This window comes from Eriocheir sinensis, chromosome 45, assembly GCF_024679095.1.
Source record: "Eriocheir sinensis breed Jianghai 21 chromosome 45, ASM2467909v1, whole genome shotgun sequence".
Lineage (NCBI taxonomy): Eukaryota > Metazoa > Arthropoda > Malacostraca > Decapoda > Varunidae > Eriocheir > Eriocheir sinensis.
Genome location: NC_066553.1, coordinates 340,373 through 357,895, shown reverse-complemented (window position 1 = coordinate 357,895; position 17,523 = coordinate 340,373). Strand labels below are relative to the sequence as shown.

Below are 17,523 nucleotides of genomic sequence, written 5' to 3'. Positions count from 1 at the left end.
GAGAAAGCATGAAAAACGGAAAAAAATAAAGCAGGAGGAGGAGGCAAGACGAGACTCAAGATTCAGGGAGGCACCGTCGGGAACACACAGAGACCGGCTGCAGCTTCAAGAGAGTAGCCGCGCCGGGAGCCTCAGGACCAGGAGGAGAGGCCGCAGGGAACGCAGACGGCGAGCCCCACCTGAAAACTGAACTCACAGCTGGTGCGGAACACAGATGGTCGACCTAATGAGGGAAAGCTTTAGCGGGAACCAGGTCGAGTGGAGTCAGTGCTTGAGAACAGTGAGGGGAAAGAAAGGGAAGGAGAGGAGAGGGAAAGAAAAGAAAGGAGAGGAGAGGGAAAGAATGGGAAGGAGAGGAGGGAAAGAAAGGGAAGGAGATGAGAGGGAAAGAAAGGGAAGGAGAGGAGAGGGAAAGAAAGGGAAGGAGAGGAGAGGGGAAAGGAAGGAGAGGAGAGGAGAAAAGGAAGGAGAGGAGAGGGAAAGAAAGGAAGGAGGAGAGGGAAAGAAAGGGAAGGAGATGAGAGGGAAAGAAAGGGAAGGAGAGGAGAGGGAAAGAATGGGAAGGAGAGGAGGGAAAGAAAGGGAAGGAGAGGAGAGGGAAAGAAAGTGAAGGAGAGGAGAGGGAAAGAATGGGAAGGAGGAGGGAGAGGAGGAAAGAAAGGGAAGGAGGAGAGGGAAGAAAGGGAAGGAGGGAGGGAAAGAAAGGGAAGGAGAGAGGGAAAGAAAGGGAAGGAGAGGAGAGGGAAGGAAGGAGGAGATGTAAAGAAAGGAAGGAGAGGAGAGGGAAAGAAGGGAGGAGAGGGAAAGAAAGGGAAGGAGAGGAGAGGGAAAGAAAGAGAAGGAGAGGGAAAGAAAGGGAAGGAGAGGAGAGGAAAGAAAGGAAGGAGGGAAAGAAAGAAAGAGAAGGAGAGGGAAGAAAGGAGAGGAGAGGGAAAGAAAGGGAAGGAGAGGGAAAGAAAGGGAAGGAGAGGGAAAGAAAGGGAAGGAGAGGAGAGGGAAAGAAAGGGAAGGAGAGGAGAGGGAAAGAAAGGGAAGGAGAGGAGAGGGAAAGAAAGGGAAGGAGAGGAGAGGGAAAGAAAGGAAAGGAGAGGGAAAGAAAGGGAAGGAGAGGAGAGGGAAAGAAAGGAAAGGAGAGGGAAAGAAAGGGAAGGAGAGGAGAGGGCCGCCCACAGATACATCCGTAATAAACACCCAAATATCATCAGGCGCTGTACCCAAGAACACAGCAGCCACCATCACAAGGGAAGATTACCCATCATCTAATTCCTCATCCATCCCCATCAACACTATACCTGACTCTCAGGCCAATCCCCGGTCCTCAGCACCGAGCGGTCAGAGCTCAGACGACCATCGCAAGCGAAGAAGTCACGCCCAGAACCTGCCCACTCCCCAAGGCATAGACACCGCTGACACACGGAGGAACAAGAGTCCCGCCCGCATTTTTACACTCTGTATACTGACTCAACACCATACCCTCCGGCGACCAATAAGACGCCTCAGAGACGAGTGCGTCATTCCCTCCGCCGACCAATCAGACGCTTCACAGACGAATGCATTACTATGACGTCACATCGTCACATAAATCCTGTAATCATTTTTTTTTATTCATTTCAATCGTACAATGTGTATGTCTGTTAGCTAATGAAACGTAATGTTTTTATTCTGAGTTTTTATTTGAGTATGGAAAATACTATACGTTAAGTTACCGTGATAAATAAAGAAAGAAAATAAGATTGTAAAAGAAAATGGAGCATTTAAATGACATACTTAGGTAAACATCGCAATCAGCTGAGAAGTAAGTAAACAAACTCCGTTTCACTTCTTTGAGGTGTTATACAATGCAACCTTCAGTATGATGGAATAGTTGCACATTATATTGATATCATAAACGGTTTGATTTAGTTATTAAGTAATGTGTGAGGGTAATATTTTGCAAAGGAACCAAGAATGACCTACTCAGGTTCAAACACTCAAAACAATGCCTTACTCAATGACCCTCAGCCAAGCAATCCCTCTTCCTGTGCTCTAAATTTACTACTACTAACCATATTCTGATCTTTGTGGAACATATACCACTTTAACCAGACCTTAACCAGCAATAATTATTGGCTGTTATCGCTGTTTCAGTTAAAAAGACACTTTTTTGTGGTTTGCACCCAAAACCACAGTTCCTCACACTTGTAGTTCCTCACACCAGTGTGTGTAAGGATGTGTGTAGTGAGGGTACCCTTCTCCATGAATCTTTCTCCACATTCCTCACACTTGTAGTTCCTCACACCAGTGTGTAAGGATGTGTGGTGAGGTCACTCTTTCTAATGAATGTTTTTCCACATTCCTCACACTTGTAGTTCCTCACACCAGTGTGTGTAAGGATGTGTGTGGTGAGGTGACCCTTCGTCATGAATGTTTTCCCACATTCCTCACACTTGTAGTTCCTCACACCAGTGTGTGTAAGGATGTGTGTGGTGAGGTGACCCTTCGTCATGAATGTTTTTCCACATTCCTCACACTTGTGGTTCCTCACACCAGTGTGTGTAAGGATGTGTCTGGTGAGGTGACCCTTCGTCATGAATGTTTTTCCACATTCCTCACACTTGTAGTTCCTCACACCAGTGTGTGTAAGGATGTGTGTAGTGAGGGTACCCTTCTCCATGAATGTTTTTCCACATTCCTCACACTTGTAGTTCCTCACACCAGTGTGTGTAAGGATGTGTCTGGTGAGGGTACCCTTCTCCATGAATGTTTTCCCACATTCCTCACACTTGTAGTTCCTCACACCAGTACGCCAGAATAGAGGAGCTAGAATGGCACTGAATTTTGAAAAAAAACCTACAGCCTAATCCTGGGGGGCAAACCTAACCTACTAACTCTCTTGGGCTAAGGTAACCCATGCTAATCCTGCTGGGCTATCCTAACCAAGCCAAAACCTAACCTAGCCATGAAGGGCTAACCGTGTATGTGTGTGTGTGTGTGTGTGTGTGTGTGTGTGTGTGTGTGTGTGTATATATATATATATATATATATATATATATATATATATATATATATATATATATATATATATATATATATATATATATATATATATATATATTCCTTTTTTGGTTTGAATTTTTATTCACAGGAGAATAATGCTGCATATGTATGTTCTATTCCACAGATCACCAGTGTCAGCAAGCACATTAATTATGTAAAGAAAATGGCCTTCCAACTTGATTTCACAACAGAAGGCTTCAGTAATATAATTTTGAAAAATGAAAAAGATGAAATACAAGTGAAAACTAATGCATTTAATGATGAGGACGCATGGAGGTGGAAAGAAATTTTTACTATGAAGAATAGTGTTTGCTTCAATGTATCAAGATATTTCACAGGTGTAAGATACACATTTCACCAGAAATTCATCTGCATGCATGGCGACAGACGCCATAAAGGAGCTATAAAACAAACACAGGGTTAGTATTGCTGTATCAAAGAGCTATAGGACTATTGTATTTACTTTTATACTGTGACCGAACTTTACCTGTGACGGCACTATACTCAGACACATTTAAATTGCTACAATTGACTGCGCATGCATTAGCATAGAGGCATTAATTAGAAATTATCACAAGTGCTTTGCCTTCTACATATAAATTTATCCAGGAAGGAAGATTATATTATAAGACTTAATATATAATTATGTAATTATATTGCCAGATGCAGTGTAACAATGGACATGAAAATCAAGCTCATCACAAGAGACACCTACAAGAGAGATAAGGATGTCAGGACCCATCCATGTATGATCATCATAAAGGGTGTCCACAATCATCCTACAGACTCTGCATCTGCTCTGCAACAACTGAGAGTTTTACCAGACACCAAGAATGCTTACTTCAAGTACTTCAATATTGGTAAGTGTACATGAGAATAGTTGTGGCTACATTTATTGAGTGTAACATCAAGGGAACTCACTACCTCATAAATACCATCATTCCTATTGCAATCACGATAAGTATATATATATATATATATATATATATATATATATATATATATATCTATATATATATATATATATATATATATATATATATATATATATATATATATATATATATATATATATAGGTACTGTGGTAATTTAGTATGTTTGAATGTTTTTCAATCAATGCATCGCAATACAGGAAGAGGAAATACCCTGGCACACAGACAAGTGGGATATTCCTGTACTCGATAAAATTTCTACCCCATCTACTTTAATCTAGTTTATCATTACAAATGCATATTTCTTTTTCAGGCATGTCTGTAGCGCAGGCTGCAAGATGTTACCAAGATCAAATAAATGTCAGTGCAAGTCTCGCTACTAAGGCCAATTCTGCCATAAATCCCTCCCATAGAGTCATCTATCACATACGGAACCTGTGGCTCAAAGCAAACCATGGCACTTTAGGAGGAGGAGATATGTTTGCTTCCATTGAGAACTACGCTGCTACTTCAAAAGCTTCCAAGATTGAATATAAAACTGACGGGGAGAAATTTGCAGTTGTGTTAGTCACTGAATTTATGGGCAGAATTCATGAAAATGCAGAGAAGCTGGTGAAGTTGTGTTCGTCGACACTACAAGTCACTTAGATCAACTGAACACAGCAGTAACTCCTTTCTGTGTGCCAGCCAGCTGGAGCTCTTCCCTTGAGTCATCTTCACATCTTCTCAGGATGAAAAGTTATAATGAATATATATATATATATATATATATATATATATATATATATATATATATATATATATATATATATATATATATATATATATATATATATATATATATATATATATATATATATTGCAATGAAGCATTTTCCCCCTGTGGTTTCACATCCTATTGTTGGAATACGTAGATATGGTAATATACCTGTCATTATATTTTTTCAGGTTTTCAGTTACTGAGGAAGGTGCTCGGTGAGACTGCCTTTTTCCAACAAGGGCATCCAGCTTGTTTCATAACAGACAACAGTGACGCTGAGCGTAATGCCTTGAAGACTGTATGGCCAGAATCTCAGCGCTTTCTGTGCATATTCCACATCCTGCAGCAGGTCTGGAGGTGGCTGTGTGATGGTTCACATGGCATCAAGAAGGAAGATCGCCGAGTACTAATGACAGTGGCAAAGAATCTGGTATATGCTGATTCAGATGAAACATTTCAAGATGAATGGAATTGCTTTTGTCAGACCCCAGAAGCCCAAAAGTATAACCAGTACATGAGGTACAGTTACCTATGTATTGTAGATATGTGACCATTATTAATTTTAGATGAAATAAGATGGTCATTTTTAAGCTCAATTGTATTATATCTGTGGATGTTTGACAGTTTCCATTTAGCTAGTGAAGACTAACAGATTATGTATTAATCTTTCAATCTTTCAGATATAGGCTACCGTACAAGAGGAAAAAAATACACGTTGGTATGGTAACCAAACCATTCAAAGTATATTTAGTGAATGTATGATAAGATTTTCAATTTCATTCTGCCTATGCATGTGTGGTGGTGGCTGCTCTGTCTTTTCTGCGGTTTGCTGAAGTTTGATATGATTATTCTTGTAGTTGCCTACTCATGTTGGTGCACATCTTTATTATGAACAGCATGTTTATTTTGCACTTGGATATGTACACATGGTGTACGTTTAAAGATAATTTTAAAAATGCAGATGTACTGATGCGGATGTGGATTAATACTTTTAAAATTTAGTATGCGCTTTACGTTTGTTTTGGTGGCTGGCTTGCTTGTCTTTATCGTCCAGTTTGCTGAATGTTTTAATGCATCATATTATAAGATTCATTTTGACTTGCGTACATTCTTGACAGTTAAAATGTATAGTACAGATAACCATTCCTTGTTGGTGTATGTCATGTACAGACCCCTCCTCTAACAACATTTCGTCTGACACTATCAAAGTCCTTCCCACCTGTGATGAATGACAGGCAAAAAGTTTAAACTACCCTGCCCTTCTCTTAGTAACGATTCGCACCATGTATTTGTTTTGTCTTAATATAGCCACAATTGCCAGATATAGGAACGAAAATGCATTGGTGGAGGCATTGGAAGTGGCAGGGGACTGTACATAAGTAATGCACTGATAATATGTTATTTCAATGTAGTTAAAGTATATTGCATTTACAGGTATCTGGCAAAGCTGATAGAAAGGAAGGAAGAATGGAGTACTGTGTACAGGGCTGGATTTTGCTACGTGGACACCACACAAATAATTTTGCAGAATCTACCATGTGCATCATTAAAGATATCATTCTCAACAGGTTAGTGTGCCATTTGTCATTATATATACCTCAGTCAAGCTATAAACGTCTAATAGGTCGATGAACGGGGTCGTTCATAGCGAATTCGTTCATAGTTAATACTGTATGCTATGGGAAAAAGGCTAATAGGTCAATCAGCCCTCTCCTAAACCTAACTTTCAGCCCTATTTTACCTGTTTTCCGGGAAAAAATGGTGTTAAACATGGAATACATTGTACACATAAAGAAAATGGTAAAGTGACCTCTGACACGTCATATAAAACATGTATTATATTCCTTATAATGTTTGTATATGCAGGAACCCATCGATGACTGACGAATTTCCAATGATGTACTTTTTCCAATAATCCTCCCCAGTGGCGTAGCCAGTGGGGGGGCCATAGGGGAGATTGCCCCCTAGGCAAATTTCTAGGAAAATTTTTTGAGACGTTGGAAGAGATTTTGACTTTGTATATTATTTGTCATAAAAATACAGATATCCCTATTGAAGAAAGGGAAGAAATACAGTTTTCCCCATACAAGATAGGGAAGAAATTCAGTTTTCACCTTAGAAGATAGAGAAGAAATACAGTTTTCCCCATACAAGATAGGGAAGAAATTCAGTTTTCACCTTAGAAGATAGAGAAGAAATACAGTTTTCCCCATACAAGATAGGGAAGAAATTCAGTTTTCACCTTAGAAGATAGAGAAGAAATACAGTTTTCCCCATACAAGATAGGGAAGAAATTCAGTTTTCACCTTAGAAGATAGAGAAGAAATACAGTTTTCCCCATACAAGATAGGGATTCAGGGAAGAAATTCAGTTTTCACCTTAGAAGATAGAGAAGAAATACAGTTTTCCCCATACAAGATAGGGATTCAGGGAAGAAATTCAGTTTTCACCTTAGAAGATAGAGAAGAAATACAGTTTCCCCATAGCAGCAAGGTATTATATATTAAGCAAATTTGTGGTATTGTAACACTAAAGAGGTTCCTTACTAAACTACTAGTGCCTAATAGTAAAAAGTTACAAATTCAGTACACTGACATATAATTAAATTTTTATCACTGTGAAAAACAACTTAAAATAATGTTTTGCTATGCACATATTCTATAAATAATGTTCATCGATATTTAGCTAATAAAAAAACCTTTATAATATATAATATACGTATAATAATTGTGCACCAATGTGTAATATTCTAGAAATCAGGACAAAAATTTATGCTATACATGTTTCTGGTTTGCCCTGCAGATGTAAAGCCTACAACACGACTCAACTGATCATGTTTATGAATGAAATATTTGATGAATATATGAAACAACGCCTCATTGATGTGTCTCTCTGTAGAAGGAAAGTAGTGAAGCCACCAACTGGGATTTCCATTAGTAAGGAAAGCATCACTAGGTATAATGAAGATCAGCATCAGTTCATAGTTAAAAGCCAGTCAAAGGAACAAATACAGTATACTGTAGATCTTAAAATTGGCTTGTGCGAGTGCAGTACTGGTATGACTGGTAAAGTTTGCAAACATCAGGCTGCTTGTTCAGAACAGTTCCTCTTGCAGTTACCTCAGATATTGGAAAATAGCCCAGAAAATAGGCACTGGCTTGCAAGTATTGCACTTGGAAATGAAAACGTACCACCCTTGGATTTCTTTGTTACCTTGAAAGAAAACTCTGAATCAGTAACAGGGGATGATCACTCACATACTGAAGGAAAACAAAAGTCTCATGGTGCAGCTCATGATGTAGATAATGTGGAAGTAGAGATGCCACCTACAAACATAAAGCCAGAAGTGGAATGTAATGAAACTGGAGACGTAAGTAATTCTACCAAACCTACAGGTGCAGCAGTATTACAAGTAATAACATAAATTAATGACACTATGCTCCACCTTGCTACTCCGTATGGAGATGAACAGACTCTTGAGGGAATGCAGAAACTGTTGTCAAGACTTAAATCTGTTCGAACATCAAATCAACTGAACAGCCTTCTTCACAGCACTGGTAGTTCTGCTATGCAGGAGCTGGTCGTGGCAAAATACCTTGCCAGCCCACTTCTGTTGCACGACGCCAGGTGGGCATGCCACGAGGAGCTGCACCCATTGGAAAGGGTCGCAAACGAAAAGGCAGCCTTATTGAAAAGGCAATAAAAAGACAACGCAACCTAGCACTAAACATATCTCTCAATCAGCCTAATGCGAAGAGTCATGGTTCTGGCCATTAAGTATCCTAACTCATGTACATCTTTTTCCAACTAACCATTCATTTTTTTCTCAATGTGTCCAAACCAGTTCAAAACATTGCTTATCCATAGCACAGTTTCCGGATAAGTAGACTACCCTTTGTTGTCCTATAAATATGTTATGTTATGTTATCATTACCTGGAATCTCTTAGCAAGTGGTACACTCACACTAGCTACAATGCGTGCTGAACTTCACCACCTATATATCCTCTTCTCTCAAAAAAGATCAATTTACTTTAACTTTCAATATCACTCTTGTACACACCCTATTAAATTAATTCACCACATTTTTAATCTTAAGTTCCCTTTTACTGTCAGCAAGCAAGACAGTGTCATCTGCAAACATCCAATCACAGGCTAATCAGCAAAATGCAACCTCAATCTTGCTCCAATATTCCCAACCTTGGCTTTATTTTCCCTCATAAAATCATCCGTAAAGATATTGATATGCTATGGCGACATCACATCCCTGTCTCACCTCCACCCTCACATATGAATACGCTCCTCTATGAAATGCCTTTTTTTTCCCTCCATTACCTAACTGTCCTCCTACACCATATATTCCTAGAACTTTCCATAGATCTTCCTTATCTTCTCCTATCATATGTCTTCTTAAGATTCATACAGGCTGCATATAGTTTTCTACCTCTTCCTAGATACTATTCAACTATCATCTTAATTGTAAATATTTCATTCATGCAGTCCTTCCCTTTCCTGAAACCTCCTTGCTCCTTACTAACCTTCTCTGTTATTTCCATCAGCCTTTCAGTCAATATTCTCCCATAAACTTTTCCTGGATCACTGAGCATCCTAATCCTTTTATTGCTATTGCACTCACTTTTACTCTTGAGAGGGGACAGTTAGTGTCTTAATCCACTTCTCTTGCACTTAATGGTCCAAAAGCAAGTTTACATATCAATAGCATACACTCTACCACTACATCTCCATACTTTAAACATTTATGGGGTTAATCCATCCATACTTACAGTTTTACAACTTGTAACATATAGTATCCTGCTTTCTCTTCTGTTCGTTTTTCTCTCTCTCCACACAAGCTCGCATTTTGCCTGCTCCCATACCCACCATACTCGTACTTTCTACAGTAACATCTCCAACTGTGTTCACACTCATTAGATGTTGAAAATTATTCTGTCATACCACAGTGACCTCGCCTTAGCTTACCACCAAACACTCTCTCTCTCTCTCTCTCTCTCTCTCTCTCTCTCTCTCTCTCTCTCTCTCTCTCTCTCTCTCTCTCTCTCTCTCTCTCTCTCTCTCTCTCTCTCTCTCTCTCTCTCTCTCTCTCTCTCTCTCTCTCTCTCTCTCTCTCTCTCTCTCTCTCTCTCTCTCTCTCTCTCTCTCTCTCTCTCTCTCTCTCTCTCTCTCTCTCTCTCTCTCTCTCTCTCTCTCTCTCTCTCTCTCTCTCTGCTCTCTCTCTCTCTCTCTCTCTCTGATCTGGCTGTTTTCAGGTGTTCTGCGTGGGTTTCAGAGTGATTCAAGTGCGTTGTGTTTCCGGTGTTTTTGCGTGTGATCTGGCTGTTTCCGGGTGTTCTGCGTGGGTTTCAGAGTGATTCAAGTGTGTTGTGTTTCCGGTGTTTTTGCGTGTGATCTGGCTGTTTCCGGGTGTTCTGCGTGGGTTTCAGAGTGATTCAAGTGTGTTGTGTTTCCGGTGTTTTTGCGTGTGATTTGGCTGCTTCTAAGTGTACTGCGTGGGTTTCAGAGCGTTTTGAGTGTGCTGTTTTGTTTCCGGTGTTTATGCGTGTGATTTGGCTGTTTTCGAGTGTTCTGCGTTTCGAGTGAGTTGTGTTTCCAGTGCTTTTACGTGTGATTTGGATGTTTATAGTGCTCTGCCTGGGTTTCAGAGTGTTTTGAGTGTGCTGTTGTACTTCCGGTGTTTTTGCGAGTGACTTGAAGGTGTTTAGTCGTGCTTGTGCTTGGGTTTCTGAGTGTTTCGTGTGTCCCGAGTGTGACTTTGTGTTCCCGAGTGTCTCACGCGTGATTTGGGTGTGTCGACAACCCACCCTTTGAATTCCCTGAGGATTCAATCTGCTCCTCCTCATTACACTCTCTTTAAATCCCCTAGAGGATTAACACTTCCTACACCCCTTTCCCTCACCTCACCTAAGCCCCCCCCCCCACCCTCGCTCACCTCACATCCCTTTTGCTCCTCCTCATCCCCTAGAGGATTAGCCCTTCCTACTCCTCCCTCACCTCCACATATTTCTAAGCCCTCCCCCCCTCACTCACCTTACCTCACATCCTATTTACCCATCCCTTCACCCACCTTACCTCGCCTCTTTCTTAACCTTTCTTGTTCTCACACACCTCACTCACCTCACATCCCTTCCTACTCCTCCTCTCTCCCACTTACCTCCTTTCCCAAACTCCCTCTCACTCATCTCACCTATTTCCTAACCCTCCTCGATCTCACACACCTCACTCACCGCCTCCCTTTCCCCCTCTTTACTCACCTCACATCCCTTCCTACTCCTCCTCTCTCCCACCTCACCTATTTCCTAACCCTCCTTGATCTCACACACCTCACTCACCGCCTCTCTTTCCCATCTCTTTACTCACCTCACATCTCTTCCTACTCCTCCTCTCTCCCACCTCACCTGTTTCCTAACCCTCCTTGATCTCACACACCTCACTCACCGCCTCCCTTTCCCCCTCTTTACTCACCTCACATCCCTTCCTACTCCTCCTCTCTCCCACCTCACCTATTTCCTAACCCTCCTTGATCTCAAACACCAATCTTTCCCCACTTTACTCACCTCACATCCCTTCCTACTCCTCCTCTCTCACTTTTACTCAATTACTAAACTACATCTCACACACCTCACCCCTTTCCTAATCCCTTCACTCTGTGTTTTTATCTCTTTCATTTCAGATAAGATGGCGCCTAAGAAGTGCAGTTCTTGTAACGGTAGCTTCTCAGCTCACTTTTTTACAGGGCGTTCTGCTGTCTGTCGACTGTGTCTGTCCAGGCAGCATCTCGAGACAAGACTGCAGGAGCAGGAAGAGAAGATGGAAGAAGGCCAGAATAAAATAATAGAGCTTTCTCTCACCAGGCAGCATCTCGAGACCAGACTGCAGGAGCAAGAAGAGAAGATGGAAGCAGGTCAGAATAAAATAATAGAGCTTTCTCGCACTGTTGCCTCCTTGCAGGAATTCATCCAGGCTAACGTTGCTGTGGTGCCAAACCCTTCTCCAACCGCCCCCTTGCCCTCAGCGGTACCGTCGACACCAGCGGACAACACCACGCAACGGGAGGATGCTAGTGGCACCGACCATGATGGCTTCACCGTCGTGAATGGAGGAGCCAAACCAGCCAGACAAGCGATTTATCCTGTTCATTGTTTCAACAGGTTTGCCATTCTGGAGGAAGAGGACGAGCAGGAGAGCACCTTCCTGGTGGGTGACTCCATGATTCGCCAGCAGGTCGTTGAGTTCTGCGGCAGAGTTCCTCGTCGAAGACGGAACTATTGCTATCCTGGTGCTGGGATCGACGACATAACTGCTGCTCTTGAGGAGATCTCCCCCCAGGCTACTAATGATTCACTGTTTGTTATTCACACAGGTACGAACGACGTCACCACGACCCGGTCTGAGGAACTCCTGGAGAAGTACCGTAGGCTCATCCAGCAGTATAAGACTAAATCCCCTAACATTTTGATTTCAGGAGTTCTACCACGGACTTGGGCGGAGCGACTTTTTCAGTAAGGCCTTCAGCCTAAACAACCGCTTACAGACTCTTTGCAGGGAGCTTGACGTGGAGTTCCTCAACACATGGGACAATTTCTATGGACAAAATGAGCTCTTTCACAGGGACGGATTGCACCTTTCTCCCATCGGGGCAGCCAGACTCGGAAGGCTCCTCAACGAAGCAGTGCGTGTCATCCGAACAAAAAACGAGTCACGGCCACGTCCCTCCACCCACCCGTGTAAATAGACGCCGTGCATCGCAACAAACCCGTAACCGTGATCCGCGAGTACCACCACCTCTATTACTAAGCCTCTAGATAACTTAAAATCCTTAGTTTTAATGCGCGTAGCCTAAGAAACAAATTTGATGAACTGAGATGTCTTGCTTTAACAGAAAATTTTGACATAATTGCTATAACCGAAACATTTATCGACACCACAAATATTGATTTAAGTTCCGAATACAACATAGATGGCTACAGACTCTTCAACAAAGATCGTGTAAACCGTAGAGGCGGTGGCGTCGCCCTTTATGTCAAAAGCTATTTGCAACCCACTGACAAAACACCGGGAAACAGTAACGTTGAACATTTGTGCGTGCGAGTAAACATTGCAAAAGTCAACTTAAATATATCTGTCACCTACAGACCTCCCGGACAATCACTCGATGACGACCTTGAAATGTACAGCGTCTTAAGGCAGTCACTTAATAACAGCGACTCACTGATATTAGGAGACTTTAACCTCCCCATATCGACTGGGCGACACTGTCAGGTACAGAAGGCGAGTCACATAGAATGATCGAATTTCTAGAAGAAAATTATCTAAGCCAAATGGTTTCTGAGCCAACTCGACAAAATAATATACTCGACCTTGTTATAACGACCCAAGATAACCTAATCAGTAGTGTCACGGTAGGAGAACACCTCGGTTCTTGCGATCATAAATTAGTGCGCGTCGACATTAAAGCTCAATCATCAGTGACTGAAAATAAAGTAAAGGTGCCCAATTTCAAAGAGCTAACTTCGTAGAAATCCGACAAAACTAACAGAAATACAACTGTCAGATGACGGCAACGTAGAGGAAGCCTGGCTAAGCCTTAAAAATCACTTACTCACTCAGCAGAACACATTCGTCCCTTGTGCGAGAAGCGAATTAACACTAATAAAAGCCCACCGTGGTTTAATAGCGAAATTAAACAATCAGTCAATGAGAGAAAATTGTTTTACAGGTTAAAGAAAGAACAAAGCACGCCCGAAAACATTAGACTTTATAATGATGCCAGGCGACGAGTAAAAAGACTAGTAGGTCAGGCAAAGCGTAGATACGAAGAAAATATTGCAGCCAACTGTAAAATAATCCGAAATCTTTCTTCAGTTACATAAACAACAGAAAGGCGATCAAAAGTGGTATTGGACCTTTAACAAACAGCGACGGTGCACTAGTGACTGACAGCCAACACATTGCAAACCTCTTAAACAATTACTTTTCCTCGGTGTTTAATACTAACAGTCTTCCTCTCGCTACCACCAACACCAGTACTATTGTAAATCTCGAGCATGCATTGCCTAATTTTGAAATAACAACCGATGAAGTCCTTAAAGCTCTCCATTCACTTAAAACAAATAAAAGTCCTGGACCTGACAAAGTATATCCAACTCTGCTGAAAGAAACAAAGAGCGAAATACTCTCCTCCCTCACAACCGTATTCAATATGTCCTTGCCACAAGGCATCGTCCCTTCAGATTGGAAAAAGGCTAACGTGACACCGATTTTCAAGAAAGGAGACAAAAAGTACCAGGTAATTACAGGCCCATTAGTCTAACTTCGGTTGTAGGTAAGCTACTTGAGGGCATAATTAGAGACAAAATTGTGAATTACCTTGAAAGCCACTCATTGATTGGGGACTCACAACATGGCTTCCGAAACAAAAGATCCTGCCTATCAAACCTATTAACCTTTTATAACGACCTCTTCACTGTTTATGACGTAACCAAATCACTGGACGTAGTCTATCTTGATTTCAAGAAATCGTTTGATAAAGTCCAGCATCATAAATTACTTTACAAATTAAAGCAAATAGGTATTGACGGTCAAGTAAACCAATGGATCGCGAATTGGTTGAGCAACAGACAACAAAGAGTAGTGATTGACGGATTTAACTCAGAGTGGGCGCCTGTCACTAGTGGCGTCCCTCAGGGCTCGGTCCTTGGCCCAGTGCTCTTCATTATTTACATCAACGACGTGGATGTTGGACTCAATAATCGCATTAGTAAATTTGCAGACGACACAAAGATTGGCAACTCGGTTCTCACTGACGAAGACAGGCAAAGCCTCCAAGAGGATTTGCACAAAATTTCAGCTTGGTCGGATAGATGGGAGATGCCCTTTAACGTAGACAAGTGCCAGGTCCTTCAACTTGGAACGAGGAATAAGAAGTTCGAATACGAAATGCGCGGCGTTAAACTCAAAAGCGTTCAATGCGTCAAAGACTTGGGGGTCAAAATCGCGTCAAACCTCAAATTCTCACAGCAATGCATCGATGCAGCAAATAAAGCGAACAGAATGTTGGGCTTCATTAAAAGAAACTTTGTATTCAAGAATAAAGATGTAATACTCCCGCTCTACAACAGTTTAGTCAGACCCCACTTGGAATATGCGGTACAGTTTTGGTCTCCCCACCATGCAAAGGATATTGCTAAATTAGAAGGTGTTCAGCGTCGGGCAACGAAAATGATCACTTGCTTGCGCAACAAATCCTACGAAGAAAGGCTTTCTACCCTTAACATGTTCTCTCTTGAGAAACGTCGCCTCCGAGGAAAACTGATCGAATGTTTTAAAATACTTAATGGTTTCACGAATGTAGACAGATCAACATTGTTTATGATCGATGACACTTTGCGCACGAGGAACAATGGCGTAAAACTCAGATGTAGACAAGTAAATTCAGACTGCACCAAATTTTTCTTCACCAACGTTGTAGTGCGAGAATGGAATAAGCTTCCACCGTCAGTGGTCCAGTGTAACACGATTGACTCCTTCAAAAATAAGCTCGACCGTCACTTCCTTCAACTTAATATCAACTAGAGTAGAAATGCAACGTTTTGGAGTCTTCTGATTAATGTAAAATTACTTAGGTTTAAGGACAGACCACCAAGTCTGGACCATGGGGTCTGTGTGGTCTGATTTTCTATGTAAATCTATGTAAATCTCTCTCTCTCTCTCTCTCTCTCTCTCTCTCTCTCTCTCTCTCTCTCTCTCTCTCTCTCTCTCTCTCTCTCTCTCTCTCTCTCTCTCTCTCTCTCTCTCTCTCTCTCTCTCTCTCTCTCTCTCTCTCTCTTATTATTATTATTATTATTATTATTATTATTATTATTATTATTATTTTTCTTCTTCTTCTTCTTCTTCTTCTTCTTCTTCTTCACCACTTAGTTTCCTACCAAACTATTCATCCATCTGTTTATATACTTTCACAAAGTAATTCACTCACTTTCCTTTTTCAATACCTATCCTACTCCGTCCTCCTATTTTCCCTAATTCCTCAGTAGCATTCTTACACACACACACACACACACACACACACACACACACACACACACACACACTTCCGCCCCTGAGATGTATTATACTATGAGTATGAACCAATGGCAGCCTGTCCACATACCTGTATAGTGGGGGCTATAGGGCTCCCCAGCCAGTGGTACTTCTCCAATCTGTGATGCCTTATTCCCAGTCAGTATATGGTAGTATCTCCCTATGTGGTGCTTAATTAATGAAATATACATTTTAATTTCTTTTCTTATTACTCTATGCCCTTTCGTAATATTGTTTAGTTTTATATAGTACATGAATGTATTATCTGTATATATTTGCAATGACGGACAATTACCTTAAAAATCTTTTTGCGGGTACTCTTGGGGGAGCAGGGAAAATAATGTTATTAACCCTGTGTTATAATGGACATGTCATAATAATATTTCACATATCTGTATCTTCTGAGAATTAATGTAACGTACCCCATTCGTTAGCTAATTAAGGAGATCTATTTATTTTTGTCTGAACTGCAGGTAATATTTTTTGCATTCTATGTATAATGTCTATGAATACATGTATAATTTTCTAGTTGGTAATTCACTTTTACCTCCTGAGAGAGAGAGAGAGAGAGAGAGAGAGAGAGAGAGAGAGAGAGAGAGAGAGAGAGAGAGAGAGAGAGAGAGAGAGAGAGAGAGAGAGAGAGAGAGAGAGAGAGAGAGAGAGAGAGAGAGAGAGAGAGAGAGAGAGAGAGAGAGAGAGAGAGAGAGAGAGAGAGAGAGAGAATGAAGTTGTATTTACCTAAGTATGTCATTTAAATGCTCCATTTTCTTTTACAATCTTATTTTCTTTCTTTATTTATCACGGTAACTTAACGTATAGTATTTTCCATACTCAAATAAAAACTCAGAATAAAAACATTACGTTTCATTAGCTAACAGACATACACATTGTACGATTGAAATGAATAAAAAAAAATGATTACAGGATTTATGTGACGATGTGACGTCATAGTAATGCATTCGTCTGTGAAGCGTCTGATTGGTCGGCGGAGGGAATGACGCACTCGTCTCTGAGGCGTCTTATTGGTCGCCGGAGGGTATGGTGTTGAGTCAGTATACAGAGTGTAAAAATGCGTCCCGCCCGGAGACAAAGCATCCTCCTTTCCCCAGAACACCTCGCCACAGCCGCCCCAGGAACACCTATACCTCCTTGCGCCCACACCCTGTTCCACTCCTGTCCCTGCCTTCCCCTAGTAGGACCACTCCCAAAGAATTTTGCAACCATTGCAAGAGGAGTGGCCATACTAGTGGCACCTGCCGCTGGCTAAGCTGGTGCGACTACTGCTACCGCGAAGGTCACACCACAGCTAACTGCCGTGCCACCCAGGCCCAAGAAAGGCACGAAAAAATCTACCGCCAGTTGTCCGAGCAGACAGCCGTCACCTCCCTCCTCATCGAGACACTAAACAAGCACCTCACACAGCCTCCTCTCCCCAGTTACCAAGCGTCTCAGCGCCAAGCACCTCATCCCTCTCAACACCCCCACACACCTTGGAATTATGCCGGCCGACCCAACCTTCCAAGAGAAACTGACGATTATGTCTACTAACATCAGAGGCCTCCAAACTAACATAGGAGATCTAACACACTCTTATGTTATCCCGCACTCCCCAGACATCATAGCCACAGTGGAGACCTTTCTCAATCCCACCATTCCCGCCAACTTTGGGCATATTCAAGGGTACTCTAGATGGCACCGA

General features: G+C 41.7%; 1 protein-coding gene across 1 annotated transcript; it reads left to right on the top strand.

Annotated features, from left to right (window-relative positions):
• Nucleotides 1-3,701: 3,701 nt before the first annotated feature.
• On the top strand, nt 3,702-4,617 carry LOC126980782 (uncharacterized). The gene is made up of 2 exons (XM_050831064.1): nt 3,702-3,896; nt 4,283-4,617. The coding sequence occupies exons 1-2, from the start codon at nt 3,713-3,715 to the stop codon at nt 4,615-4,617; spliced, it is 519 nt and encodes a 172-aa protein (XP_050687021.1). The 5' UTR covers nt 3,702-3,712.
• Nucleotides 4,618-17,523: the final 12,906 nt, after the last annotated feature.